Below are 27,473 nucleotides of genomic sequence, written 5' to 3'. Positions count from 1 at the left end.
GAAAAATAGAAGGCGCCGGAAACATGGAAAAGAATAGGAAGAATAAGAAGGAAAAAGAAGAACCAGTGTTGAAAAAAATAGAAGTGCCAAAAAATTGAAAGACGCAGAATCGGCCGAACTTGGGCTTGGTTTGGTCGAACTCAGGATCATCTAGTTCTGACTTGGGGTCGTTCTCCAAGCTTGACTGAGATGAGAGATGACCTCAAGTTTAGACTGAGATGATCCCAAGTTTAGACTGAGATGATCCCAAGTTTGATCGAGATGACCTTTGTATGAGCAATGATCTTGAGTTGATTCTTCTTTTTTCTTTTTCTTTTTATTAATATTCTTTTTCATTCGCCTTCATTTCCTTTTCTTTCCATTTTTCTGAAGCGTACCTTTTTTTCTAGCACCTATTCCTTTTTTCCCTTTCTTCGTCCTCTCTTTTTTTTCTTTCTTCTTCATCTTTTTCGTCTTCCTCTTCTTTTGAGTTGCATGGTTGAAAAAACATGAAAAAAAAAATTAGAGGAGAGGGATATTTTTCTATGTTTCATTTGCACTTAGGGCAAAAATGTCTTTTGGAGTGTACGACACCATAAGAGCCCAAATTCATTCATCATCTGGACAATTTCAGAAATTTGACACAATTACTTTGTAATTTTCCGAATTATATTCAGGTGGTTGCAATGTAAAATATCCCTAATTATAATTAAGGGTGACTTATGACAAATAAATCAGTAGTAAGGTTGGTATGGTAATTTGCCCATACGTTTCTCCCATTTATGTCCTTAATTTTCCCCTGTTTACCTCCTACAAACCTACAGTATCATCCGAGGAACACATCCTTCACTCTAGAAGTACATTGGAATGGGGACCCCTTTTTGGCATTCACCAGCAACATAAGAAGCCATGGCTACTGCTTCATCCATGAGAGTTTTGGGAGCTTTTCTTCACAAACTCTCTCATGGGTTTCCTAGCAAATGCCCCAATTCCTTTGCCCTCCAAAGTAAGTCTTTTTTCCCCTACTGCTTTTGGGTTTCTTTCATTCGATAGTGCCTATTCTCTATCATTTTTTATTGGTTTGTTAGAGCACTTGATTTTACTATCTTTCAGGGATTGGGGTTTTGGGTTGGAATAACTCTTCTTCTATTTCAACTAACTTAAACTCTACCATTGGAGTCCGAAGGATTTGGGCTTTCCCTCCTCTCTGTATGGGCAGGCGCTCAAGCAAGATTGCTACTAGAAAGGTCTATTTTCACAAATACTTATCTTTCATAATACCTTCTTTCATATTACTTGGCTTTCTTTTAGCTGTGAAGTATATATGGTTGCTAGTTTAGCCCCTATAACATAGAATACTATTTTTATTTTTTTTCAGTTTTTTTTTTGACCCAGAAGCAGAAACCAGTCTTTATGTTTCCCGCTATCTTGAAACAATAGCTGGTTGTTGGTTTTCTTTCTTAATCCAGAAAAGTACTTGGGTTTTGGGGTTTCTTTTATCCAAAAACAATGTTATTTTGTGGGGTTTTTACTTATCCAGATAAACATAATTGGCCTGATGCTTTTCTTCATCCTGAAAAAAAATTCTGAATCTAAAGGATCTACTTTCCACTTAAACCGATTGCCACAAAGAGAGATTTTCTCAAAGTCACCATTGACGCTCTTGCCGTGCTCGGAACTGAGTCCCGCTAACCGAAAGAGGCATTTGATTCTGAACGCTTTCACCGAATGCTGTCCCTGAACTATCTGCACATGGCATTTTTTTCCTAGGTGCTCATTTTGTCTGGGCTTTTAGTTTAATGTTTCTATTCGGCGTCGGTGGTTATTTGCAAGAACTCAGTGAATCCATCGTTTGGGCTCATAACAAATTAGAAGTTGCTCCTGCTACTCAGCCTAGAGCCTTGAGCATTGTACAAAGACGCGCTGTAAGAGTAACCCATCATCTTCCGGGTGGAATTGCCATAACATGGACATTCTTCTTAAAATAAAATGGCATTCTCTTTCTATCTTTTAGTAGACGAAGGGGAGCTCACATACACCCATAGCCCGAGCCAAGCTCCTGGGGTAGAAAGGGTAGCGTATATAAGAGTTATTGTAAGGCACATAAGTACGGTCGTTGCTTTCTGTTCTTTAATTAGAACTGGTACGGTGAGCACTTTGGCTTGTCAGTCTGGTCAGCTTCTTGCTTGGTTGCTCTATTGGTAAATAATATATTCCTATTAGTGACATGTAATAACTTTCATAAGAAGTACCCGAAGGAGCAGGAGGTCTTGGGCACACGGAAGCACAATAAGAGAGGAAAAGCATAGCATAGCTGTTCGGGAATGACGTTACAAAGTCCGGTTTCAGTTCCTGAGTTATGACTTATTATTAATAAGGAGTTCCTTTTTTTCCTAGTAAGAATCCAGTTTCTCTAATAAAAACTACAAACAAATAATTTTCAACTGATTCTCTTACCATAAGCACATATTTAGTTTTATATTTGTATCTTAAAAGATGGATTGTAGGCCCTCCCACTTTTTGTCATTTATTGAAAATTTTCTCTGCTTGACATTGTGTTTGCTTTCATTGACAGAATCGGAATTGGTTAGTTGCACTGTATTCATGCGACATCATACTTATATTGAGCATCTAATTGAACACTATATGGAGAGGAAACACTCCCTTATCCTCTACAGATTATTTAGTCTAACAATGGAATATATAAATCTATTGTGTTGATTTTTCTAGCTAATAAATTTTACATTCTTGATCAAATATCCTAGAACTGTATACTATATCTTTGTGGTGTTGATGTTTTGACTAATGACACAAGAGGTGTTCCTTTGCTAGCCTGTCACTGTTACATATCTTACGCATTTAATCAGATAGTGAATAAGGCATGATTTTATGTTTATGTGAATATGTTGGTTCCAGTATCACTGAGATGGTGGTGATGCTTTTGGCACAATAACATCTATAATTAATTATTTAATGTTGGGAAACATTTCTTGGGTTGTTTGCTGCTAATCTGCTAAATTTGCCATGGATGCAGGGGGCTCAAGATGCAAAAAAGGCAAAACGTTATGGTAAAATTGGGAAGGAAATTGTGTCTGCGTAAGTTTATCTACTCTTAACCACCTCCAAGGCTTAATTAAGCGGAAACTTGAATTTTGGTTCACTTTAGAACTTGCAATCTAATTGGTTTTCATCTTACTGTATGCTATTTAACTTTAGGCACTAAATGGTTTAACATGAATGTCTCACTCTTTGATTCACGGTACAATATTTGAGTTGATCTTAATAGGCAGTAAAAACTTGGTTTAGATGGGCTCTGCCAAGTCCAAATTCTGGTATTATAAAAATCTGACTTGCTTTTTTTTTAACTTTGCTGAATCAAATTTCGGAAAACGGAAGTAAAGCCCTGGTTTTTTAACATCAATCTGAATATATATTTTTAGTTATCATGCGATTCCATCCTCATATGAAGGTTGCTTGAGTGACTTGGGATTATATAAGTCAATTACTATGTAACGACCCGATTTCCATGACCGGATCGCTACAAGCAAACACCTGCCATTTTATTTTTATTTTTAAAAACCATATATGAAAATTAAATAGCCATCGCTCTTATTCCATTTCCAAAATGTCTCCTTACAATAACTTTAACTTAAAACCAATTTACTCAATTAAGTAAAGTCTCGAACTAGCCAATTTAAAATAAATTCAAAGGGGTTGACGAAGGGTATCGTCTTCCTTAATTATTTGCTCCCATCATCCTACGCTCCCAGACGTCCTCGTGCGCAAACGCACTCTCACTAGAATTCTCTAATCTTGGGGAGAAAATAAGGTCAGCAGAATGATAGAAACTGAACCAGTATAAGAATTCAATTTAAAACAACATATCAAGATCCATATATTATAGATAAGACAATTGTAATTTTCCAAAATAATGTTTTACCAAAATCTTCTGCAACTTAATAGAAAAATCATTTAGTGTGAACAAATGTACTAATAACTGAAAGAGCATAATTCAATAACATTAGGAACAATTATAAATCTACTACATTCTTATCATAACAATTTCATTTAAACCCAGGGCACTCCAGCTCCCACTAGCTTGTTGCCCTTGCCGACACGGTCGACTCCGCGTGGACTTATTACGGTAGATCATACCGCCTAGGGACTCTTGGTCTCCGTAGGATTCCGACATCAACTAGGAGGTGCGCGGTTCCCCCAAGTTGTATACCCTTGTTTACGGGGATAACTCAATGGTTTCCCATCACCCTTTCTCATTTCCTCTTTGGATATTTCTTATGTTTCCATTCGACTTCCAAGTTATTTCATATGATAAAAGCAATTAAACTGATAATTCTTTATTAGAAATCATATTCATTTCCAACATGTAATACAAGAGACAAAATTTCATTCCTCATAGAATAGTTTAGAAAACCATAAAAATTTAGATACTTCACCATTCTTGTTGCATGAATTGAAAGCCATACGAGCAAAGTTAGCTATCACCTGCCTTAATCTTACGAACGCAGTAGGATGAGATGGCTCCTGTGAGAGAGTAGAGTGCAACGATCCTGAAGTCACATAGTTGAGTGTAGAGAATGACAGTTTAGACTAGGTTCAAGTTGCTAAAAATTTGTACACTAATTAATCTTGATCCTGTCCCGTAGTGGGACTCACGCATACTCTTAATTACACCATATTGCTGCCGTGTTCGAGCAAACCGTCACACTCAAAAACACTAATTGTTAAATCTTGTTTAAAGGCATAAAACTCGTACATCAAAACATCATATTGCTGCCCAGTTTTGGGCATAAAAACACCCATACTGAAACACTATACTGCTGTCCCGTTTTGGGACGGAAAGTACATATGCGAAAACATTAAGTTGCTGTCCCGTTTTGGGACAGAAAATACATACGCGAAAATATTAAGTTGCTGTCCCGTTTTGGGACGAAAAATACATACGCGAAAACATTGAGTTGCTGTCCCGTTTTGGGACGGAAAACACATATGAGAAAACATTAAGTTGTTGTCCCGTTTTGGGACGGAAAATACATATGCGAAAACATTAAGTTGCTGTCCTATTTTGGGACGGAAAATACATACGCGAAAACATTAAGTTGCTGTCTTGTTTTGGGACCGAGAACAACATACAAAACAACGCTTAATTTGGTCCATTTTGGGACCAACAATAACACACAAAAGCAGTGTTAAATCTGGTCTGTTTCGGGATCAAGGAAAACTACTCATTACATCGTTAAATCTGGTCCATTTTGGGACCAAGAGAAAACACAATAAGACAAGGAAGGTAATAAGGGTACTTACTTGTTTAGTCACGAAAAGTAGAAGGAAGTGAATTCTTTTCTTAAGGATCTACAGGACTTCTCTTTCCGCTCCCTTTTTCTTTCTTCTCTTCTTTTCTTCCTACTGTTATTGTGTGCAAGGAGACTAAGGCAAGGACAAATATAGGCAATATATAAAGGAAGCAAGAGTGGGGTGTGGGTTTCTTTTTTTTGGCATGATATGGGGAATCACCTATATTCCTTCCTTTTTGTTTAGCAATAAAGGTAAGTTGCCAAATCTTATAGCTACAAGATCTTTTCCATAAAGTAATTTGCTACTAATTAGGGGATTTGAATTAAGTGAATCAATCTTATATTCCCACCAAAAGAGTTTAGCAATAAAGGTAAGTTGCCAAATCTTATAACTACAAGATCTTTTCCATAACGTAATTTGCTACTAATTAGGGAATTTAAATTTTAAGTGAATCAATCTATCCCACCAAAAGAGGTGTGCAAGATCTCCCTCAAAAGTGGAGATCAAATCTCCAACCTATCTTATTTATCTCCTCCTTTCTTTATATTTTACTGGATTTTCATTTAATGAAGGTAGGTTTCCCCTATTATGACATACTTTCTTATTTAATATGTTTCAAATGATTTCTTATTCCGCTGAAAACTTAATCCCCAAGCTACCGAAACAAATATAGAATAGATTAACAAGAGCCATTGATCTCTAGACCGATTGATCTAAGTAGATCAAGGATAAATAAGAGATCCTATTTCGGGATCAAGGGTTGGTCTAAAGTGGATCGATGATCTCGATCCTCGATATACGATCTAACGGTCTAAAATTCAAAATTTAAGGAATTGAGAGAAAGTGTCAAAAAGTGGTCTTTACATACTATCTTTCATTCTTGAAAGATAATGCCATTGCCCCTGCCTTTCCAGCATCTCATTTTATTGATCATAAAAGTAGTTCATTGAGGTCATATGTAGCTTCAAGCATAGAATTGGAATTAAAAAATCTGATTCACATAGTAAAATTATTGATTTAAAACTCTCATTTCAATGCTTCAATTGCATTATTCTACTGGAGTATCTTATTCAGATTTTATCTTTGCCAAGGGAACCAAGGAAAATTCATGCCTTGCTGGAATGAAGGTATCCCTCAAAAGTGGAGATTTGATCTCCCTCAAAAGTGGAGATCAAATCTCCAACCTATCTTATTTATCTCCTCCTTTCTTTATATTTTACTGGATTTTCATTTAATGAAGGTAGGTTTCCCCTAATATGACATACTTTCTTATTTAATATGTTTCAAATGATTTCTTATTCCGCTGAAAACTTAATCCCCAAGCTACCGAAACAAATATAGAATAGATTAACAAGAGCCATTGATCTCTAGACCGATTGATCTAAGTAGATCAAGGATAAATAAGAGATCCTATTTCGGGATCAAGGGTTGGTCTAAAGTGGATCGATGATCTCGATCCTCGATATACGATCTAACGGTCTAAAATTCAAAATTTAAGGAATTGAGAGAAAGTGTCAAAAAGTGGTCTTTACATACTATCTTTCATTCTTGAAAGATAATGCCATTGCCCCTGCCTTTCCAGCATCTCATTTTATTGATCATAAAAGTAGTTCATTGAGGTCATATGTAGCTTCAAGCATAGAATTGGAATTAAAAAATCTGATTCACATAGTAAAATTATTGATTTAAAACTCTCATTTCAATGCTTCAATTGCATTATTCTACTGGAGTATCTTATTCAGATTTTATCTTTGCCAAGGGAACCAAGGAAAATTCATGCCTTGCTGGAATGCTAAATCTACGATCTTACTGTTGCCTGCTATGATAATCTTCATTGTTTTCTGAACCTATGGTATTTGTTCTGTTGTCTACGTTTTCTATACTCCCAAACTGATGTTATACATCTAATATATATAAATTGCAGTGTTAAAAAGGGTGGTCCCAATCCGATATCAAATACGGTTTTGGCTGGTGTGCTTGAGAAAGCTAAGGAACTTGATGTGCCCAAGGAAATTTTGGAGCGTAACATTAAAAGAGCTTCTGAAAAGGGACAGGAGGCTTTCATCGAGAAGTTCTATGAAGTAAGTACAATACAAAGCGATCCATAACGAAAGTGATCATATAATGCTTTATTATCCTTGGGACAGTGCGTCCTTATGCTCTGTTTGGTTGCTTGAATTTGGATGGGAGATTATTAGAAGAAGTCAAAGGGAAGAAGACAAGCATGGAAGATGAGGAGAAGAATAGCGGAAGATTGGCAAACATTACCAAAATAGAGAGTGGAAGAGAAAGAAAGGGAAGTAAGAGAAAGAGAGAAAAGGGAATAAGACAAGAATCTTCTCCTAATCTTCTCCCCAAATTCCACCAAAATGGTGAAAGATTGGGAGAAGATTAGAGGAGGGAACATTGCCGCCCCGTAGGAAAAAAGGTAATAATGATGTCTAGTGGTCAGAGGAAGTTTGGGCAACCAAACATGCAGATTTGCTTTGGGCAGATCTTCGGAAGATCATCGGTGCTTGAAACGCCGATGATCTCCCACATTTGAGCAACCAAACAAAGCATTAGGGACTGTTTGGTTGCCACATGCCTGGCATCCTCAAGGATTTCCCAAGCAAAAAAATGCAGTTTTTTGTAACTTTATTAGTGTTTGGTTGCCAATTTAGCATCACAATCCCTGGAGACTACCAGACAAGATTCATAGGTAATTATTGCTTGTCTGGTGATGTGCCATCCATGTTCCCTCCTTATATCTTCCATGCCGAATTTCTCAAAAATGGTGGAATTCTTCATGGAAAATTTTGCTCTCTCTCTCTCTCTCTCTCTCTCTCTCTCTCTCTCTCCTCTTTCTACATTGATAATCACACCCCCTGCAACTAAACACTACTTATCACTATTTTACGAGGTAAATTCTAGGGAGATCAAAAGTTTTTCTCCTCCCTATTGACTACTTATACCACTAATCTACAGGGTAACTACGCCTTTCTTGTAATTGTACCTGACATTGGGACTTATGGTGGATATTGGTGGTGATTGTAATATATATTTTTTCTAATCAGGTATATGGTTTTGGTGGAGTGGGTATGGTAGTTGAGGTCTTAACAGATAAAATAAACAGATCAGTAGCAGCTGTTAGAGAAGTGGTGAAGGACTGTGGTGGAAAGATGGCGGATCCAGGATCTATCATGTTCAAGTTTAGGCGCGAACGGGTTGTAAATATAAAGGTCACAGATGCTGACAAGGACCAGCTCCTTGCTATTGCTTTAGATGCTGGTGCTGAGGACGTTATTGAACCGCCTGTTTATGAAGACGAACAGGACGAAGATCGATCAGAAAGGTACCCTTCTACTATGTTGGGTGACAACTTGTTTACTTGCTAAGTGGTTCATTACTGATCTCATTCACTGGGAACATGATTTTAAATTTTGGCCGACACACCAAAATTTCTAATGTCGGTCCGGACTGACACAAAAAGTACCAATTTCAATGTCGGTCCAGATTTCGGTCGAAATTTCCTAAATTTCTCCTGAAAATTAGTTTCTTTTTCCAAAATTCAGACTGAAATTATGGATGTGGCCATTCTTTTTTGGTACCGAATTTCAGCCGAAATTTCGGTTTCAGCCAACTGAAATTTTAAACCTTCGCTGGGAATGCATACTAATCGGGACTGGTAGTAAGTAGTAACTGTTTACACTTATGAAATATTGCAGCAGCATTTCGATTCTGCTCTCAATTTCTTCATCTTTAAAATGAATTGAGGAGTACCTGATAAAAATTCTCAAACCAACCATGCTCTTCTGGGGCTAGATTATTTTTCCTGTAACTCATAATATAGGTTGCATTTCGGTTCCTCTCACAATGTGTAGTATTGCGGTAAACTAAAAGCCCAATATCACAATCAGTCGGAATTAGATAAACCATAAACTTAATTGACGTATGGAACAAAAACAGTGTGGAATTCCAGACCAGGTTTTGTAGAAAGGTGAAATAATTCATGCATCTTTTATTATGTGAGATCCTGTTGGAGCAAATTGGATGACCGGGCCGAGGGCTGCCCCCTCCCTCACTCTCCTTTCCCTAATATGAACTGCAACAATTGTCTTGGAAGCTTATGCCATTTTTGGTTTTTGTACTTTTGGATTTTCTTTTAATAAAACTTTGTCTTACCCATTAAAAGATAAATGAAAATATAGGTATGGTTCAAATTAGACAGGAAGCAAACTATCAATATGAACATTGTAGCTAGGAAACTGGGCGAGTTCTGAAAAGGGAATGTGTGCTTGGGCTTTTAGTCTCAGATTTTCATGTGACATTTTGTTCTAAGGATTGCCCTTTAGAGTGGCATGTTTTCTGGGATTGAAAACTTGGAATCTTTGCAAGCTCCCTAAAAAGCATTTGTAATTTGTCACAAGTTTAGCTGGTTGAGTACTTTACACTGTTCTCCATTATTTTAGCATTATATATTCTTGGCTGATAGATCATAGTTGCTTAGCTCACTAGTCAAGCAGGACTACTTTGAGCTACTTATTTCAAACAGTAAGAAAGTTGAGATCCACAAGTAAAAATAGGCCATATGTCCCTTACATGTGCTGGATATGAGTATGATGGATTCAAATAAGGTTGCATTAGTTCACGAGTTTGTAACGAACAACAATAATTATCTGTTTCAATTAGAGGTGCAGAATTTTGACTGTCTTACCTCATCTCTTTGCAACTTTTGAAACAAAAATTTATAGATTTCTCCACTTTTTAAAGTCCTTTCTTTGAAAACTTCCTTTCTTCCCATGTCTCTGTTCTTCATTTTCTTTTGTTTTCTGGAATCCTCATTGCTTAATTTTAGATCAAGTTTGCCAGAGACAAGTTATGTTTCTGTTGAACACTTTCCTCCCAAACTGAGTCCCTCTCACTATTATTCTCACATATAAATATAATACTATCTATGCATTATTTATTATAATTCCAACTATATTTTCATATTTAAATTACAACGCAGCCTTGCACAGTTTCTAGTGGGCCGACCTGGTGACCCTGCCCATAGTAAACCATTAACTGTGTACATAAGGTGGTTTCTTCCTATATACTAAAGTACCTCAATGGGCATAATTCAACATTCCATGTACTAGAGGACATTGTGTATCACACAGTTCTTGGTAAAATTGTTCTAGATATATGCTAATCTGGTTATCATGAAAATTGTCTCATATGGCATCATAGAAGCCTTCCAGATTGTGCAAGGGCAAGCTCTCCACCAGATATTCAACCCTGCACAAATTTTTTAAATTGATCCAGGGCAGTGTTATAACAAAACTGAAATATGTTTTAAGCTGCCAGCTTGTATGGAAAAGATCCAGTTATCAGAGTTGGTCCATTGGTTGGAACACTTGCTGAGTACTCATTTTCTAAAGATGTTCCAAAATTTGGGTTGGCTAAAATTGGTGATATCCTTTCTATTTTTGGTGTTGGTTGTTTGAGTAGATAGATGTTGTAACCCAATGAGCTAAAATGAGTGAAAACCTACTTAAATATATCCATTATCCATTTCAAAAAAAAATATATCCATTATGTAAACTTTGTATGGCATCTGGGAGTATTTATTTTTCAACTCCTTCTCTTTTCGGCTCCCTTTTCTGTCAAAAGTTATTTTGTCTTTCCAAAGATGACCTCTGATGTTTGGTTCATTTTTCTAGCTATTATAAGGTTGTAAGTTCAGCAGAAAATTACTCTGCCATATTATCCAAGCTACGAGAGGAAGCAATAGCTTTTGAACCAGACAATGGATTCGAGCTACTTCCGTTAAACACTATCGAGGTATGTAACTAGTCTTCTGTACGCTTTGCTATTCCATAATTCCATCTCTATGTTCTGTGCATCACGGGATCCCTTTATGCCACACACTTTTATCATATTTTACTGCTGCTAATCACTTTCACATTCTGAACTCTTTGGAAGGCTTTTGGTGTTTAAAATGGAAATAATTAGAAACACGATGGCTTTTCGTGTACTTGATAACTTTTTTTGAACGGCTTGTGTACTTGATAACTAGCTTGTTGGTCAGCCATTCCTAAACTTCCGACCTATAGTCATTTGCTAGCTGTTAGTATCCAATATCCTGTTTAATAACTGATTTGGTTGCCAATTTAATATTATCTTATTTCACCAATAATCTTTAGCGATCTCAACGAACATTATTTTAATTTTTACATGTTGTGAATATGATATAAATATTATGAGATAGAGAGAAACCCTAAGCTCTATTACCATTTCAAAAAAAAAAAAAAAAAAACCCTAATCTCTAGTCTCTTTCTCTCATTTCTCTTCTCTTCTGCTTTCTTTATTCCTTTTCTCCAAATCAAATTTAAATTCAAGAATCAATTGTGTATTAGAGCAAAAGATCAAACCATCACAGAGGGAAATCAGTGGAAACAAATATAAAAGGGACAACTCGACTGTACGTGACCTACGAACTGTATGAATATGGAGGAAATCTAGGTGGTTTGAAATTTTGAATTGCCTCATCTCCCTTTCTCATCTATAAATTTTTTGATTTTTAATGACTGTTTGATGCATTTTTGGGCTATTCTACTAGTTCGTGGGTTTTCATAGTTTTCTGACTTCAATCTCGAATATAAAACCGATCAGGAGATTGTGATCGAATGAATAAAAAAGAATGGTCATTTTTTGATGAGGAATAACCTAGTATGAAGGTTTCTTTTTTCTTGGAACCAATTCAGAGGAGATTGGATAATTTTGTTAATGTCAAAGGGGTTTAACCATGTGCACTTTCCATGCGTGGCTCGTTTTTTGGAATTTTTTCTATGAAGATTTAACACCAGCAATCATATGGAGTTTTTTTGAGAATTATCTTGTGAACTTTTCATTATTTGGTCCTACAATCTATCTGGGAAAGATGTCAAAGGTCGGTTAGGCTTTGAACAACTAAAGTGGAGAAGTGGGTCATGTTGGCATCCAGAATCATAACCCCCCATTAAAGATCATAACGGTATAGTTAAATGCTAATAATGATCTTGAATGGTCAAGATCTGCCCTATTGTTTATCAAGAGCAAAGATAAACTGTGTTTCTTGAATGAAAATGTTAGACCAATTATGACAAATAGGGTGCTGAAAATCTAAAGGATTCATTTAGAACCATGATTAGAGCCGCGTAGATTCCTTTTACCTTCTTCATGAAATTTTTCTAAAGGATTCATTTAGCCGACCCCAACTAGTTTGGGACAAAGGCTTTGTTGAGTTGAGTTGAGTTGAGTTGAGGGTGCTGAAAATCTCACAATCATGGCATGGCTCTTACACTATGCGATCTGAGATAAGTAATGAATATCTCTTTATGAAAACAATCAAGGAGATATGGGGTGTTGTTGCCTAGAGTCCCAGACCTATTCGAAAGTTGGGAATGACGCACATGTGTTTGAGTTAAAAGGTTAGATCCATGAAATCAAGGAGATGCAACTCTAGGTTCAAGCTATGCCAGATTACAGTCTTTGGGAATAGTTGGATCATTATCAGAATTTTCAAGTAGATTGTGCCAGAGATATGAGTATAGATTTAAAAAGATGACGGATCAGAAGCTTGGCTTTGATTTTTTGGTAGGACTCAAGCTTGAGTATGATCAGGCTCACACTCAGATCTTGGGCCGAGATCCTTTTTCCTCACCAGGACAAGCATATGCATATGTTCAAGGTTAGGTGAGCATAGTTTTAAATTTCACAAAGAGTTACCGAGGAATATGTGATCCGAGGTCTCTTGATCGAATTCACAAAGAGTTAGCCAGGAATGAATGAGCTTAAAATAAAGGTCTCAAGGGAAGAAATCCAGTTCAAAAGTTTGAAAGCCCTAGACATGTACCTATATAAAAAGGGGGCGAATATAAAGTTCAGTGATATATTCAGGTACTTTCTTTACTGGAACATAGGAGACTTCAAGCCATTGAAAAAAAATAGGAGACATAAAAAAAACATAGGAGACTTCAAAAAAAACAAAAACAAAACAAAAACTTGCTGACACCATTCAAAAAAGAAAAAAAAATTTGCTGAGGGCCCATGTTTTGGTTCTTCCGCGTGACATGATTTCTCTTTAAGCGGCATTCTTATCACTCCACCTCCAACTCCTCCTCCCTATAAAAATAAATCACATTCAACTATTGAAAAATATTATAAATAAAAAAGTAATTAAAAAATTTACCTATAGGTTTCAGGAGAGATACAACTGTGCGCTTCATTCTTCATCTTGAAGACATTTCTACATACTCAACACAGAAAGGGAAGTGAGCGGTGACGGGATTTTGTGTGAGTATGGCCTTTAGGGCCTTTAAAACCTTGGAAATTACAAATGTAATTATACATTTTTAGATGATCGGCCAACTTTCCTTCTCTTTCTTTCTTTCTTTCTTTTTTTTATCCTAAAGTGGACTTTTCCTCCCCTTTCCAAAAGATTGGGCAAAGGCTCATCGAATTTTGGAAATTTTTGAAAGATGGATCGAGGCAACTTAGGCGCCATTTTTGTGTAATGATCTTCATCCTTCGACCTTTGAGCAGCGATTAAATAAACCATGAAATGTGGCAAAGGGTGAGATTTGTTCACATTAGAAATATTTGCTTAGGTGAGCAAATATTTGCTCTGGAAAGGGCATATTATCATTCTCTCTCACCTTCATATCGTACTTTTGTGTCCTAACATTCTATCGCTCTGTCTCCTATCATTATCTCTCACCTTCATATCGTACTTTTGTGTCCTTATTGTCTTTGGTGTATATTCCTTAGGGTTGAAAGGATGCAGTAGGGGAACCTGAGTGGAAGGCAACCATGGTAGAGTAGATGAGAACTCTTGGAAAAAACAAAACTTGGGAGTTGGTGACTCTTCCAAAGGGAAAGAAGACTTGGAGAAATAACACTTATCAGGAAGCTTTCACCCCACTATCTAAGTTGAATTCTGTTCTTCTTACCTTAGCAGCAAATCTAGGATGGCCACTTCAGCAATTTGACGTACAGAAAGCTTTCCTTTATGAGGATTTGGATGCGGAGGTTTGATGGATAGCCCCCCCGTGATTCTTGTCTCGATCTACAGAAGGCAAGGTGCGTTGGTTGAAGAAGGCCCTATATGGTCCAAATTGGTTGCCAAGGGCATGGTTTGAGGGATTTCATATGGCAGTGTTACAATGCGGATGAAAGAAGATTCAGGCTGTCCATGCTCTGTTCATAAAGCACTTCCAAGGAATTGAAGTTGTGAGGTACGGAAAGGGCATTTTCATGTCACAGAGGAAATTTGTCCTCACTCTCCTTAAATAAAGAGACAGGAATGCTTCGATGTAGAAGTGCAAGAGCACTTGTAGACCCTACTCACAAGCTTGGGCAGAGACTAGGAGACTTATATATCTGTCTCCTACTCGTCTTGACATTACGTATGTTGTGGGTGTCGTGAGTCAGTTTATGTGTGCTCCCTAATCCTCTCACTTGGAAGCTGTCTTTAGAATTTTGCGATAGTTGAATTTCGCTCTAAGAAAGGGTCTGTTTGCTAGGCATGATCATATGAGGATAGAGTTGTACACTGATGCAAATTGGGCCGGTTCCGTTGATTATAGGAGATCTAATTTATGACATTGTACCTTTGTTGGTGACACTTTAGTGACATGGTGGACTAAAAAAGCAATCTCTAGCTGCCCGGTCGAGTGTAGAGACCAAATTCAGAGCGATTGAGTTTTTGAGTTACCATGGTTTAAAGTCTTCATTCAAAATTTGGGTGTTAATCATCAGGGCCCTATAAGACTTTATTGCAACAATAAGGCAGCCATCAACATTGCCTACAATCCCGTACAGCATGAAATGACAAAGCATATTGATATGGATCGACATTTCATTCACGAGAAGCTTAGTGATGGTCTTATCTATACGGCATTCTTGAGGACACTAGATCAACTTGCAGATATTTTGACCAGAGGGGTCAATGTTAGAAGTTTTCATATACTTTTATGCAAGTTGGGCATGTGTAATATTTATGCACCAGTTTGAGGGGGAGTGTTGATTATGTTGTCTATGAGGGTAATTTTATAGTTTTCCCTTGATGTAAATATAATAGAGATATAATGAAATAGAGAGAAATTATAATTTGTCTTGAGCTCATCTTTCATTGTAACCAGTTTTAACAAGTCTCGCATGGATTGCAGCGTGAAATCTTCCAATATGCATAAATGCTTACCGTTCCAACATTTATCATATACAAATATCTCATAGATTTGGACATAGACCAACAATATGCTACCTGACTAATACATTTTTTGGAAATAGGACTAGGTCAGTTATTGAGCACAATTATAAACTCTTTTTATAATGACTGTCCAGTTGATACCAATGTTAACCCTCACAATAACTGCGAGTATTCCTAAGGTTTTTCATACGGATTCATTCCTATCATGTTTTATATGAATCATATGAATTTCTCTTAGTTTTATTGTTTCCTTCTTGCCTTTTCTAGACATGCTACCGCTAATGATGCTAAAAGCTTATGCTTCACGGCCAAGTGCCCCGAACTTATTGACTTCTATATACTGCACAACAATGTGGCCTCTGTATTGACAAACAAATTTTAGTTAGTGTTGAACTTTTCAAAAATTTCTGCGATCGGATAAAATTCTCAAATGTATAAAATGAAAAATGAATGCAAAGGTTCAATTGTTCATGATATTACAACAGACTGCAGTATTGAAGTCGAAGATAAGCTGTCTTTGGAGATTCGGGGTTTGCAGAATCAAATTCTGGTGTCTAGTCTAGAAGAAATTGGGGATGGTTACAAAAAAATATGTTTCTTTTTGGCTCCTTTATAGAGTACATATTTCACTCAATAAGTAATTTTTTCTTGATAAAACACTAGAAAATCAGAGGATGCTTAGTTTTTCTGAATGAAAATCATGGTCTTATTGATTGTCCAATGGAACCTTTCCCCTTGTACTTTTTACGCATCTCTCGCATCATTTACTACAGCCACATTGTCCAATTACTTCATGTGACACGAAGGCTCTATTAAAATTTAAATTAGGTATTCTTTGTCAATAATAACCAGAAATTGAGATTTACACCCTGCTGTTTTGGTAGATTTACCTCCTCTATTTTAAGAGATTTTATATGGTGTAAGCCCCTATAGTCCAGTATTTTTCAAAAAGTACTCTACGGACCACATCATAGGATGATCCAAACTGTTCATGTGATGGAACACAGCATAAATAGGTTGTGCCCCAAAAATCATTTCCATAGGATGATCCTAGCCCTCCGATCTATAGAGGTTTCCATAATATGCAGTTCCTCTATAGATCGGAGGGTTGGGATCACCCTATGGAAATGATTTTTTGGGCACAACCTATTTACACTGTGTTCCATCACTTGGATGGTTTGGATCATCCTATAGTGTGGTCCGTACAGTACTTTTTGAAAAATACGGGACTATAAGGGCTTACACCGTATAAAAACTCCTATTTTAAACTTCTTCATTGGCTTATATAGCTCACTTCGAATTGTAACCGCCAAAAATAAGGGGGCTCGTAAATATCAGCTCTCATGGTCAAATACAGTTTATCTCTAATGCTATTTGTATACTTCATGACTGATGTATTGCAGGTAGATGATGAAGCCATGGATTTAAACAAGGAACTTATGTCCAAACTACTCGAACTTGATGATGTTGATGCAGTTTATTCAGACCAAAAATGATAATGCAAGGAACTGACTTGTCATCATTTTCTGCAAATGTCCTCTACTGCCGTGCTGCGAAAGTTCTCATTGAAACACCAGGTGGCAAGCAGGATAGATTGGATTAGTTTGATCACTCAATCAAAATGATTTTCCATTGCTATGAGGTGAGGAAGTTAAATTGAAGAGAGCTTTTTTGTTTAATATTTCTCCATCTTTTCTAAGATAGTTGTCCAACGTCTTTAATTTCAAATTGTCACAGATATTGGAAATGCCCATTTGTTTTTGAAGGGTAAATTATAAAAAAACCGTAATAGTACATAATAAATGGTCTTGGAGAATTACATCACCATCATCACTATAGGCATGATAATGAGTTTCTAGTTTTTCTCTCAGTTAAATTAATTCCGATAGATTAAACTATTAATGCATCAAATTTTATATTAGTAATAACATCAAAATGGAACATGAGCTACAATATCAAACCTATATATGCTGCCGGTCCGGCGAAAAGAGACTAGTCCATCTATAAGTTTCATATTCATCAAATGAATGTTAAAACTGCTTTCTTAAATGGTCAACTTGATGGAGAAGTATGCGTGTAACAACTTGAAGGTTTTGTTATACTTGGCCAAGAACATAGGGTTTGAAAATTAATTAAATCTTTATATCGTCTTAAACGAGTTCCCAAATAATGGCTTGAAAGATTCGATAAATTTTTAGCATCATATAGTTTGATGAATCTATAAATCTAATAGATGTGTGTATAAGAAATTTAAAGGTGATAAAGGTGCTATCATATGTCATGTAGATGACATGTTAATATCTGATACTGATATTGATAGTATTAAAAATACTAAAATATTTTATCATCAAACTTTATATGAAAGATATGGATGTTGCTGAAGTGATCATAAGTATTAGAATTATAATAAAAGATAACTGACGTAATTCTAACCGATTTACATTATGCAAGAATATGTAGAGTGCCGAAGGGCATAACCGTCTTTGTACTATCATCTTGTTATTATAAATACATGTGTAAGGGAGAGACATCCCTAACTTACACAAACCCTTTCTCTCATTCTCTCTCTAACATGGTATCAAAGCCCTAGAGTTACGATGCCCTAGGGACCATTGGAGAAGCTCTCCCCTCGCCCATCTCTTCTTTCCTCTTCACCCTATGCACCACGAGTATAGAACTTATATGGCTGCGCTCACTATTGTCTGAGATTGGTGTTGTTCCCTCTTCCCCTTCTAGGTTGTATTGTGATAACAAGGCTGCCATACATATTGCTACCAATCTGATTTTCCATGACCGAACGAAACACATTGAGGTGGACTGCCATTTGCTAACAATAGATAATCATCGATGATGGAAACTCAACACAACGCTTGAATACACATAATTCTTGAGTTTAATGAGTCAAAGCGCATCATACATAGTGATTGCAAGCACTATAAATGATTCAACCTAACCATCCAAACGGAGAGTCTTGACACCTATAAGGTGTAAAAGATGAGTCCGAGCTTGTGACCTCTAAATAAGCCTATAACATGGTTGTGTTAGAATACTTTAGTTACACGGGCACTTTTGATAAGCCTACCTATATGAGTGTGGATGTGACACCGTTTCCTATGAGACCCGACTAGTCTCTAAAGCGCTTATGAAACTAAGATATAGACACATGTCCAATACATAATACATGTGTCGGCTTCTTGAAATTACCTTAGCATATTAAATTTGGTTCGCCATATAAAATTGCTAGTTCAAAAATATGTCTAGTATGCCATTTGGGTTAATTTTAATATATTCTCATCTGGTACCTTCATTTTTGCATAAGAATTCCAAATCTCATGTGATCTGTATTTTTTTTAATTTTGAAATGGTGGGGGATTGTTGAAATTTTTCAAAATTAAAGTATTTTTGGAAAGAGAAAACGGTTCCTACACATGTGTGTAGAGAGTTCTCTACACACTAGCATAAAATACAGTGGAGGCCCACATTGTTTGGGTGATCTAAGCCATCCATTTTAAAGGCCCTCACATAGATAGGGTGTCTACAAAAAATCAGATCCATAGGATCATCCCAACCCTACGATTTGTGGAGGTAAAATGGATGTCTTTAAACCTTCACAAATTAGTCCATTTTTTGCCTCCACAGTTCGAATGGTTAGGATGATCCTATGGATCTGATTTTTTGTGGACACCCTATCTATGTGAGGGCCTTAAAAATGAATGGTTTGGATCACCCAAATAATGTGGCCCCCACTGTTTTTTAAGCTAGTGTGTAGAGAACTTATCTACACATATGTGTAGGAACCGTTTTCTCTTTTGGAAAATAGTTTTTAAAATGAAAAGATGTTTGTAAAGGAGATGTTTTTCAAAGTAGTGTATAAAGCTTTTGGGATAGTCTGTTACGGTCCTAAGTGGGAGCCCGCCTAGGTATGGGACTGGGTGGGAACCAGCCTGGTATGGGATAGGTTTAAAGGGCCTTGCCTAACGCGTTCCATCAGCTCTGGAGCTTTTGGCGTATCGGTAAGGTACCTAATATTTGGTATCAGAGCAGCCACCACGTCCCGTGTTCGAGTCACGGAAGGGGCGACCTGTGAAAAGGGCTAATTGGAAAAAAGGCCAGAGTGAAAGCCGTCACAGAGTGAGCCGCCGAGGACGGCGGGTGATGAAGCGTGGTGGTATGTTACGGTCCTAAGTGGGGGCCCGCCTAAGTATGGGACTGGGTGGGAACCAGCCTGGTATGGGACAGGTTTAAAGGGCCTTGCCTAACGCGTTCCATCAGCTCTGGAGCTTTTGGCGTATCGGTAAGGTACCTAACATAGTCCTACATAGAAAAGTGAGAAGAGTGGACAGGGGTTAATAAGTATCCCTCCACTCAATAAATTTGCTTTCAAAGCGCACGCCTTTTTTCCAATGGTAGATCATAGAATAGTGCAATGCATCGCCCGCACGTACGTGCACGTAGGGCAGGGGCATTGGTGGTAGGGCACTAAAGGCGCATAGTGGTGCAGTTTGCATGCATGCATTGTCGCAATAGGCACCTTGAATTTTTTTCCAAGTAGATTTGGACTGTTGATCATGATCAGAGGTTATCCTGGTCAGTTGGTGTGATCATACGAGATGGGGGTTGATCTTGATTAATCTCATTCAGATGAGATTGATCACAAATGAGTGTGATTTGGACCATAGGATTGCGCCTAGATGTGTACTAATGATCGGAACTCAATCAGATGTGATCTAGTCCACATGATCATAACCATGCACATACCAGCAACTTGGAGCAATCCATACCGCAGGTTGGCGTTCGGTCACAATCCAATGATTGTGAGTCCAAAACTGATTATTAGACTCATCAGTTCTCAAAATCCAAACAAATAGAGCCTAAGAGACATTCTTCCTAATTTTTATCCTAATCCTGATTTATGCTGTTCAACCTACTCTTAAACAAGCAATCCCACAGAAAGCCACCTGCAATCCTTATTTTACTAAAGCCTTTAGAATTAGTTGGCACTTGAGGATGTGTTAACCCATATAAATAAATAAACCAACACCTTCCTTGGCCTCTTCAAAAGTGATTTTGGCACCCCCTTTCTCATGTAATCTCATCTTCCCAAGTCAGCCTAGAAGGAGGAGGAGCTCCTAGCAAGTGAAATCCCATGTTCAAGTATTGAAACCCAGATTTAAGGAATAGTCTCCTCATCTCATGTTGCAAGTATTTTTTAGCTGTAATTCTCAGTTTTATATTGTAAAAGTTTTGCTAAAAATCAATAAGAAGAAGCCCATTTTGTACCATTAAAAAAAACAAAGAAGCCCACTTTTGAACTTGTTGGTTGTTTTATTTTTGCCCAGACCATAGTAGTGACTGTATCAGTGCTATGTTTTCAATAATGTTCAATATTGGCTTCTAATTGCTCATTGCATTAAATTCAATTACAAACTCAACTATTTATACATTGATAATCACACTAGTAAGCAGAGATCTACATACACGCTAGCAAAGCTACAATAAGAATGCCACTTCACAACTTCTATATTTCAACTGTATATTTACAGAAATCATAAGATCTACTTCTTCGGTATCCAACAGCCATGCAGACCATATGGAAGGCCATATGGGAACTTAGCCCTTGCAATCTCTTCAAAGGAGGATCCATCTAGCACCAATGCATACCCCTCACCATTTCTGTCACTAATCAGGGAGATCACCACACCTGCAAACAAGTATAAGAGTAACTGAGAGTGAGGCAGAGGAAGAGAGAGTGCAATGGAGGAGTTCCATTATCAAAAAATGGAATGCCGACGCCATTCCAATTTCGAAAAAGCTTGGTTAGGTTGATTTTGCAGACTCACCATCGTCCTCCTCGGTGGCACCAGGTCTAGCTACGAAGAAGGGCTCAGATGGCACAGCGCCCTCAGTATGCCAGCTCTTCGCCGTTTTTGTCACAAAATCGATCTTGAGAATTATCGAGATTAACCCATGTTAGAAATATGTTTAATCAAGTTATTAATATCTAAACTTAATACAAATCTCGCATGAAATAGAATATGAATTATTTTTTTTTTATTTATTTTTTTATTTAATACCCACCGAAAAAAAGGTTTAAAAAAAAAAGAACTTTTGAACTTTTTTCTGACCTGGAAAAGAATCCACCCTAGTGAGGACCTCAAAATTTCATATGTATAAAGCGGGAAGATAAAATAAAAGGACAAACCTTCTAGCCTAAGAACAAATTAGGGGAAAAACCGTAACCCTGTTTGGATTGCAGGAATTTTTGGAAAAGAAATTTTTTCCAAATTTTCATGTTTTTCCATTTTTTTGATTTTACAGATACCTTTAATTTATAAAGATATCACTAAAATTAATCATTTTCTTCTAAATTGTGGACACAAAAAAAACCCTAAGAAAAAAGTTTCCTTAATAAATGCCTTTTTTGCAATCCGAACAGGGTAAAGGAAACTCAAACTATAAAAAAATACTACACCAAGTTAGTTACTTTAGTTAGGGTGTTGGGAAAGTTGCAAGGGCGTTGAGCACCACAGGCGTAGGCAAATCTGTATTTCTTCCCCAAGTAAGCAGGGTTGATACTGCACATGTCAATCGCTCTCCCATGTTGGTTTGGGTCCAAAGCTGCCTCAAGCTTCCCCTTTGGGCTCCCATCCAAAGGTATTATGAAACGCCCAACCCTGAAATTTTCATGTGTTAATTAGTCTACAGAACCCATGTTTAAATTAGCAAATAATCATGCTTTTAAAACGATGATTAAAGGAAAGAAACTCAGTGGTTTATTTGGATCTCTAAAGATTATTTGCGTATAATCTTATATGCAAATGGCTTTTATATAAGTATATGATTATTTGCAAATAATGGTTAAAAAAGTTTTAGAAAGATATGATTAGTTAATGGCATCCGATTAGGCCTTAACTACTCGTTTACAAATACGATAAAATATATTATTTGCAAATAATGACCAATTTTTCTGTCATTCAAAGTGGCCCTCAGTCATTTTGGCATCCTATTCTGATTCCCCGCTAACAGAATGGAAAATTTTATAATGGAAATTTTAATTTAAAAATTTCAGTCCAACGGGGCAGAATCAAAATACCACCTCTTAGGGCGAGAAACAGATTCCAGCATTTTCCCCACCCATAAGTCAACTCTAGTTTCATTTCCGCTTCCCTGATTTTGATCTTTTTTTTTTTTGAAGTAAAATCGAGCAGAATCAGAATGGCATGCCGATTCAAACTCCTGATTCGGGCAATCCAAACACACATCTCGTCTTTGAAGGTGAATGGTATTTTGGTTATCATAATAAGCTACTTAGATGTATTGTAAATGTGAATCCTCGGAATTTTCCTGTTCGGATTGCAAGAATAACATTTCTGAAAGAAAAAGAAAAAAATTTCTCGTGAATTTTTCTTTCTTTCCATGATCTAGAGGAAAACTATATGATTGTGGTTAATTTAGAGGGGTGTATCATCATAAATTGAATTTCCTCTAAATAAAAATTGAATAGGGTTACATCAAGTTGTCTTTTTCGTGTGTGAATAATAGTTTTCCTTTCCAAACTTTTCTCAAAATCTCCTGCAATCCAAACAGGGCCTCTAGATATTTTCATAGTTTAAAATAAAGGAGACCGGATTATTTTATTTCATACCAAGCTCTGATCTACAAGGAATTCAACATTGATAAAACTCAATAGAAAATATTATCATTCGAGCAAGAGTACAGTAGAAAGTAGAAACGATTGTGACTTAGTTTCTATCAGGCATCATTGGAAATTTTCACCAAATAACTTAAAGAAAACTAATAATATTTCTTTTTGAATGGCAAGAAAATTAATAATATACAAGTGGATTAAATAAATAACAAGAAAATATACCTAGCATCTGGCAAATAATCTTTGCCGGAAAATGACCGGAGATTTTGTAGCCTAAGCTTGTCGAGTATGATGGGATCTGCATTGTGTTCGCAACAGTCTGCAATGATAGCCGTCACTCTCCCGTCCTCGCCTTCTTCCTCGTAGGCGTTGATAAAATGAAACGTCACGTACGGAGGAACCTCCACGCTCGCCACCTTCAATTGCATAATAATAATAATAATAATAATATGATGATGATGATGAGTGGAAGCGGATTGACTAGAGGACATACACCATTATCTAATGTATAGTCTAGTAATATCAATATATTTTGCTTTAATATATGCAAGAGTTTTCACTAGATGGGGTTCACTTAAGCTTGGGTTTATCTTATCTTTCTGTTCACGTCAACCTTCGGGGGTTAAGCTTTTGGAGTAATTGGTTGTTTCACATGGTATCAGATCTATTGCCTCACGGCAGGTTCCGGATTCAAAAACCCACATCTCCTTGATATATATAAATAACATCAACTCTAACAGGTTGTTTCTCACTGTTCAACCATCTTTGAAAATCATTGAAATAATTCTCAAACTCCCAAGTCCCTGTTTGGTTTAGATTTTGAGAATCGATTTTTAGTCCAAAACTGATTATTGGGTTCAAAATTGCATAATCCAAAAGGAATAGGGCCTAAATATACGTGTAAGAGTAGAATTGATAATAGATACTCAAAAGTGGCTAGTAAAATACATACAATATATATCATGAGTGCAAATATGAATATCCGAAGTCAAAATTAGGTCCCGAACCACGTATTTTCTGCATCAATCTAGAGCGGAATGCTCTTCAACCATTTTATTTTTTTGGGGCTCAAGCTCAAATAGTTTATCTGAGCTAACCACTATAAATACGCCATCTCCCATGTTGACCCGTTCATTCCATTCATTCCATACATCCTGACATAGATAGGGTGTTCCTAAGAAACCATTTTCATACAATCATCCTAACCATTCGATCTGTAGAGGCACAAAGTGGACCCAATTTCTTGCCGTCCATTTTAAACCTCCACAAATTGACGCTTAGAATGATCCTATGGAGATGATTTCTTAGGAACACCATCTATGTTAGGTCCTATAAAATCAATATCTAACATAACCAAAACAACATAGGCACCTACCCTATTTCTGAGCTCTAGCTCAGATAAGCTATTTGAGCTCGAGCTCAGAAACCATTTCCTTTCTTTTTTTTTCGAGTCCAAATAATTTTAAACGTTAATTGTGAAAATTCTTGATTGGAGTTTGTCACACTCAAGGCTAATCAGGTGGGTAGTCCACCAACATAGCAAAATGTGGGCCACGTTTGACAAACATGAAATCATGATTGATGGATTAGCAAAGCTTAAGTGGTGGGTCCCATTCTAAATAAGTTGCATCCTCTTTGTATCATGCAATTAGTGGTACCCCTGTGCCCTAGAGTATATTTTTTCCAGGGAAATGATACATTCGCCCCTTTTTCTTATTTAGGACAACCCATCAGTGTAAAAGAGCCCCTTTTTCTTACTTGGGACAACACCTCCAGTGTGAAAGTGTAGTAATAAATAAAGTAGAGGGCCCGTCCAAGCAAGAAAAGGCAGCCATTATGTCACTTCCCTTTCATTATACCGATATCATGAGAGAAAGAAAAACTTACTATCTTTCCGCTTGATCTACACATAACATGCATGAATCCTTTGGACTCAGGGTGCCACTCGAACTTGTACAGTGGTGTGGGCTCCGCTCTCAGAAGATTCTGCACACAGTATCTCAACGGCATCTCCGGCACGACGATATAATTTTCCGTCACTGGAAACGAATGGACCCACCCGGGCGAAGGCCCACCACGACAATTGACCCTCCCAATCACCTTCCTCTCATTGCTCTTTGGCTCCATCCTTACAACTATGTACCCCGATCGCACTAAATCCGGTATAAGCGTTAAGAACTCGGAGTCCGTTACAATGGGGTGCGCCGAGTGAATCAAACCCCCCAAATTGTCTGTGTACTCAAACTTCCCAATTGTGTCTAATGTGTCGGGGTCCACTTGTATGGACCCTTTAATTGTCTCAGTTAGGCAAATGACCCTACCATCTCCGAGCCTAACCACACCAGTGTTGGCATTATCGGTCAGGGAAGCACCCGAGAACAGACTAGCCAATTCGCCTATGTAAGAGATGAAATTTTCCATTTTGGGAACCTCTGAGAATTCACGGTAGCAAAGTTTCTTGCTCTTCATGGCTGCTTTGTAGGCATCCGATTCGATCTGACGGTGGCCGGCAAGCAATAGGCCGTTCTCGAAGTGGAGACGGACCAAGGTAGCGTAGCCGTCAAAGAGGTGCCGAAAATTGTAGTCTCCGATGTTCCATTGCCCGGGCCCGTTCCTTAGGTAGGTCCCTTTCTGAAGAAATAATCAACACTTAATCAGAATTTAATTAATAAACAGTTTCTAAAAATATAAACAAAACAAATATTTTTTTTGTATTAACTTTGAATTATTTAAGTGAAATGATAATTAACAAGGCCCTATTGTTAATCAACAACAAGGTCCCTTTCTGAAGAAATAATCGACAACAATGTTGCCTTGTAACTAATAGGCTGGAAAAACAAAGTTACTTAATTTTATGTGATCTTGTAAATATCAACTTTTTATATGCGAGAAATTATATGATGCCCGACCGTGAGAATGTAAAGGGGCGGAAGGAGACAAAACCCGCTGCCTTGGTTTTTGAACCAAGGAAAAGTCAAAACGGGGCTTTCTCTTGGATTTAAAATCAAGGGAGAGAGGTTTTGTCTCTCTTCGCCCTTTATTATCACGGTCGGCCATCAAATAATTTCTCCTGATATGCATGACCAAAATAATTCCAACAAATAAATGAGTGCTGAATTTTTATTATTTTCTTCATGATTTAACAAGATGGAATTGCGTATGGATGATTAATGCAATAAAGACCATAAAATACAGCCCGTCATTCGGTTCATACTCTCTCAATTGCTTTCAGTTCACATCTTATCAACTTTAATTGAGATGATGTTAAACTGGATGTACTCAGAGAAACACGATCTTAATTCTACCAATAATATCCAACGAATAGTGCTGTCTAGTGAAATGGGACCCAACTATTTATCATTAGTCGGCCGACTAGAGAACCTTCTTTAGTCCGCCGACTAGAGAACCTTCTTTAGTCCGCCGACCCAAAACATAGTGGGCCCACATTGTTTGGATGATCCAAAGCATTCATTTGATAGGCCTTGACATAGATAAGGTGTGCCCAAAAAATCAGGTCCATAGGATCATCTTAACCCTTCGATTTGTAGAGCTAAAAATTGGACAGACTAGTGAAGTTTTATACCCGTCCATTTTAACCTCCCCAAATCGTAGGGTTGGAATGATCCTATGGAGCAGATTTTTTGGGCACACCCTATCCATGTCAGAGGCTATTAAATGAATGCTTCGGATCACACAAAAAATCACTAAATATATATATATATATATATATATATATATATATATATATATATATATATATAACAAACAGATTATACTTACGGGCTGTGGAAGGACGTCCTTCCTAGAAGGGCTAGGGGTACTTTAAGATGTGACTCTTTGGGTATCCCTAGTATTAGTTGTAAGTAATTTTCCTTTTATTAGGTTTTGCGGTAAGGAGGTATGTCGCCCTCTTGTACTTCTTTTATTCTATCAATAAAATTTCAGGTGCGGCCGGCTTCCTAGATAAATTCCGGGTGCTAAAAAATTATATATATATCCTGTATTAAATATTTAAAAAATCATGGTATATACCAGCCACAGCGGAATTTCACCCTCCACGTTCAATTCTCCTTCCCAACGCTCTTGCCGGATGCTTGTCCAAGCTGCGAGGTTCTTCTCGATCTCGGCTTCGGCCGATGGGGATGGAATAATCACAAGCGGTCTCATAGCGACACTCACTGTAAGTGACTCAAGCATGCGATGTCTCGTCGATAGTGGACTCTTTGAGGGGAACCCACGTCCGGCGAATCCGCTGGAATCCACCGTCAAAGTGGATGGGAAGATTTTGTTACTGGCACCCACAAAGGTTATGGAAGCCAT

The 27,473-nt window shown here is 37.2% G+C and overlaps 2 protein-coding genes across 5 annotated transcripts; one reads left to right on the top strand and one right to left on the bottom strand.

Annotated features, from left to right (window-relative positions):
- The first annotated feature begins 782 nt into the window (after window positions 1–782).
- LOC143845431 (YebC-like protein) lies at window positions 783–21,495 on the top strand. Of its 4 annotated transcripts, none has more exons than XR_013234409.1 (8): window positions 783–985; window positions 1,093–1,226; window positions 3,014–3,075; window positions 7,217–7,373; window positions 8,349–8,626; window positions 10,977–11,097; window positions 16,909–17,147; window positions 21,049–21,495. XR_013234409.1 is itself a non-coding variant. In XM_077353775.1 (7 exons), exons 1-7 carry the CDS (start codon window positions 889–891, stop codon window positions 16,999–17,001), a joined length of 876 nt encoding a protein of 291 aa, XP_077209890.1. In that variant the 5' UTR covers window positions 783–888; the 3' UTR covers window positions 17,002–17,308. The 4 variants fall into 4 exon arrangements, 2 of the variants coding, with proteins under 2 accessions (XP_077209890.1, XP_077209889.1); XR_013234410.1 differs by having other exon boundaries at window positions 21,083–21,494; XM_077353775.1 differs by lacking the exon at window positions 21,049–21,495 and having other exon boundaries at window positions 1,159–1,226; window positions 16,909–17,308.
- LOC143891922 (carotenoid cleavage dioxygenase 8 homolog B, chloroplastic-like) lies at window positions 21,061–27,473 on the bottom strand. The gene is made up of 6 exons (XM_077396417.1): window positions 27,186–27,473; window positions 25,041–25,784; window positions 23,376–23,569; window positions 21,990–22,179; window positions 21,346–21,448; window positions 21,061–21,206 (listed from the first exon to the last, which is right to left on the bottom strand). The coding sequence occupies exons 1-6, from the start codon at window positions 27,471–27,473 to the stop codon at window positions 21,061–21,063; spliced, it is 1,665 nt and encodes a 554-aa protein (XP_077252532.1).

The sequence above is a fragment of the Tasmannia lanceolata genome, unplaced genomic scaffold (assembly GCF_043159265.1).
Source record: "Tasmannia lanceolata isolate RefF3 unplaced genomic scaffold, GAP_Taslan_0.1 ptg000015l, whole genome shotgun sequence".
Lineage (NCBI taxonomy): Eukaryota > Viridiplantae > Streptophyta > Magnoliopsida > Canellales > Winteraceae > Tasmannia > Tasmannia lanceolata.
The sequence above is the reverse complement of the archived record's forward strand: the minus strand, read 5'-3'. Positions and strand labels throughout refer to the sequence as shown.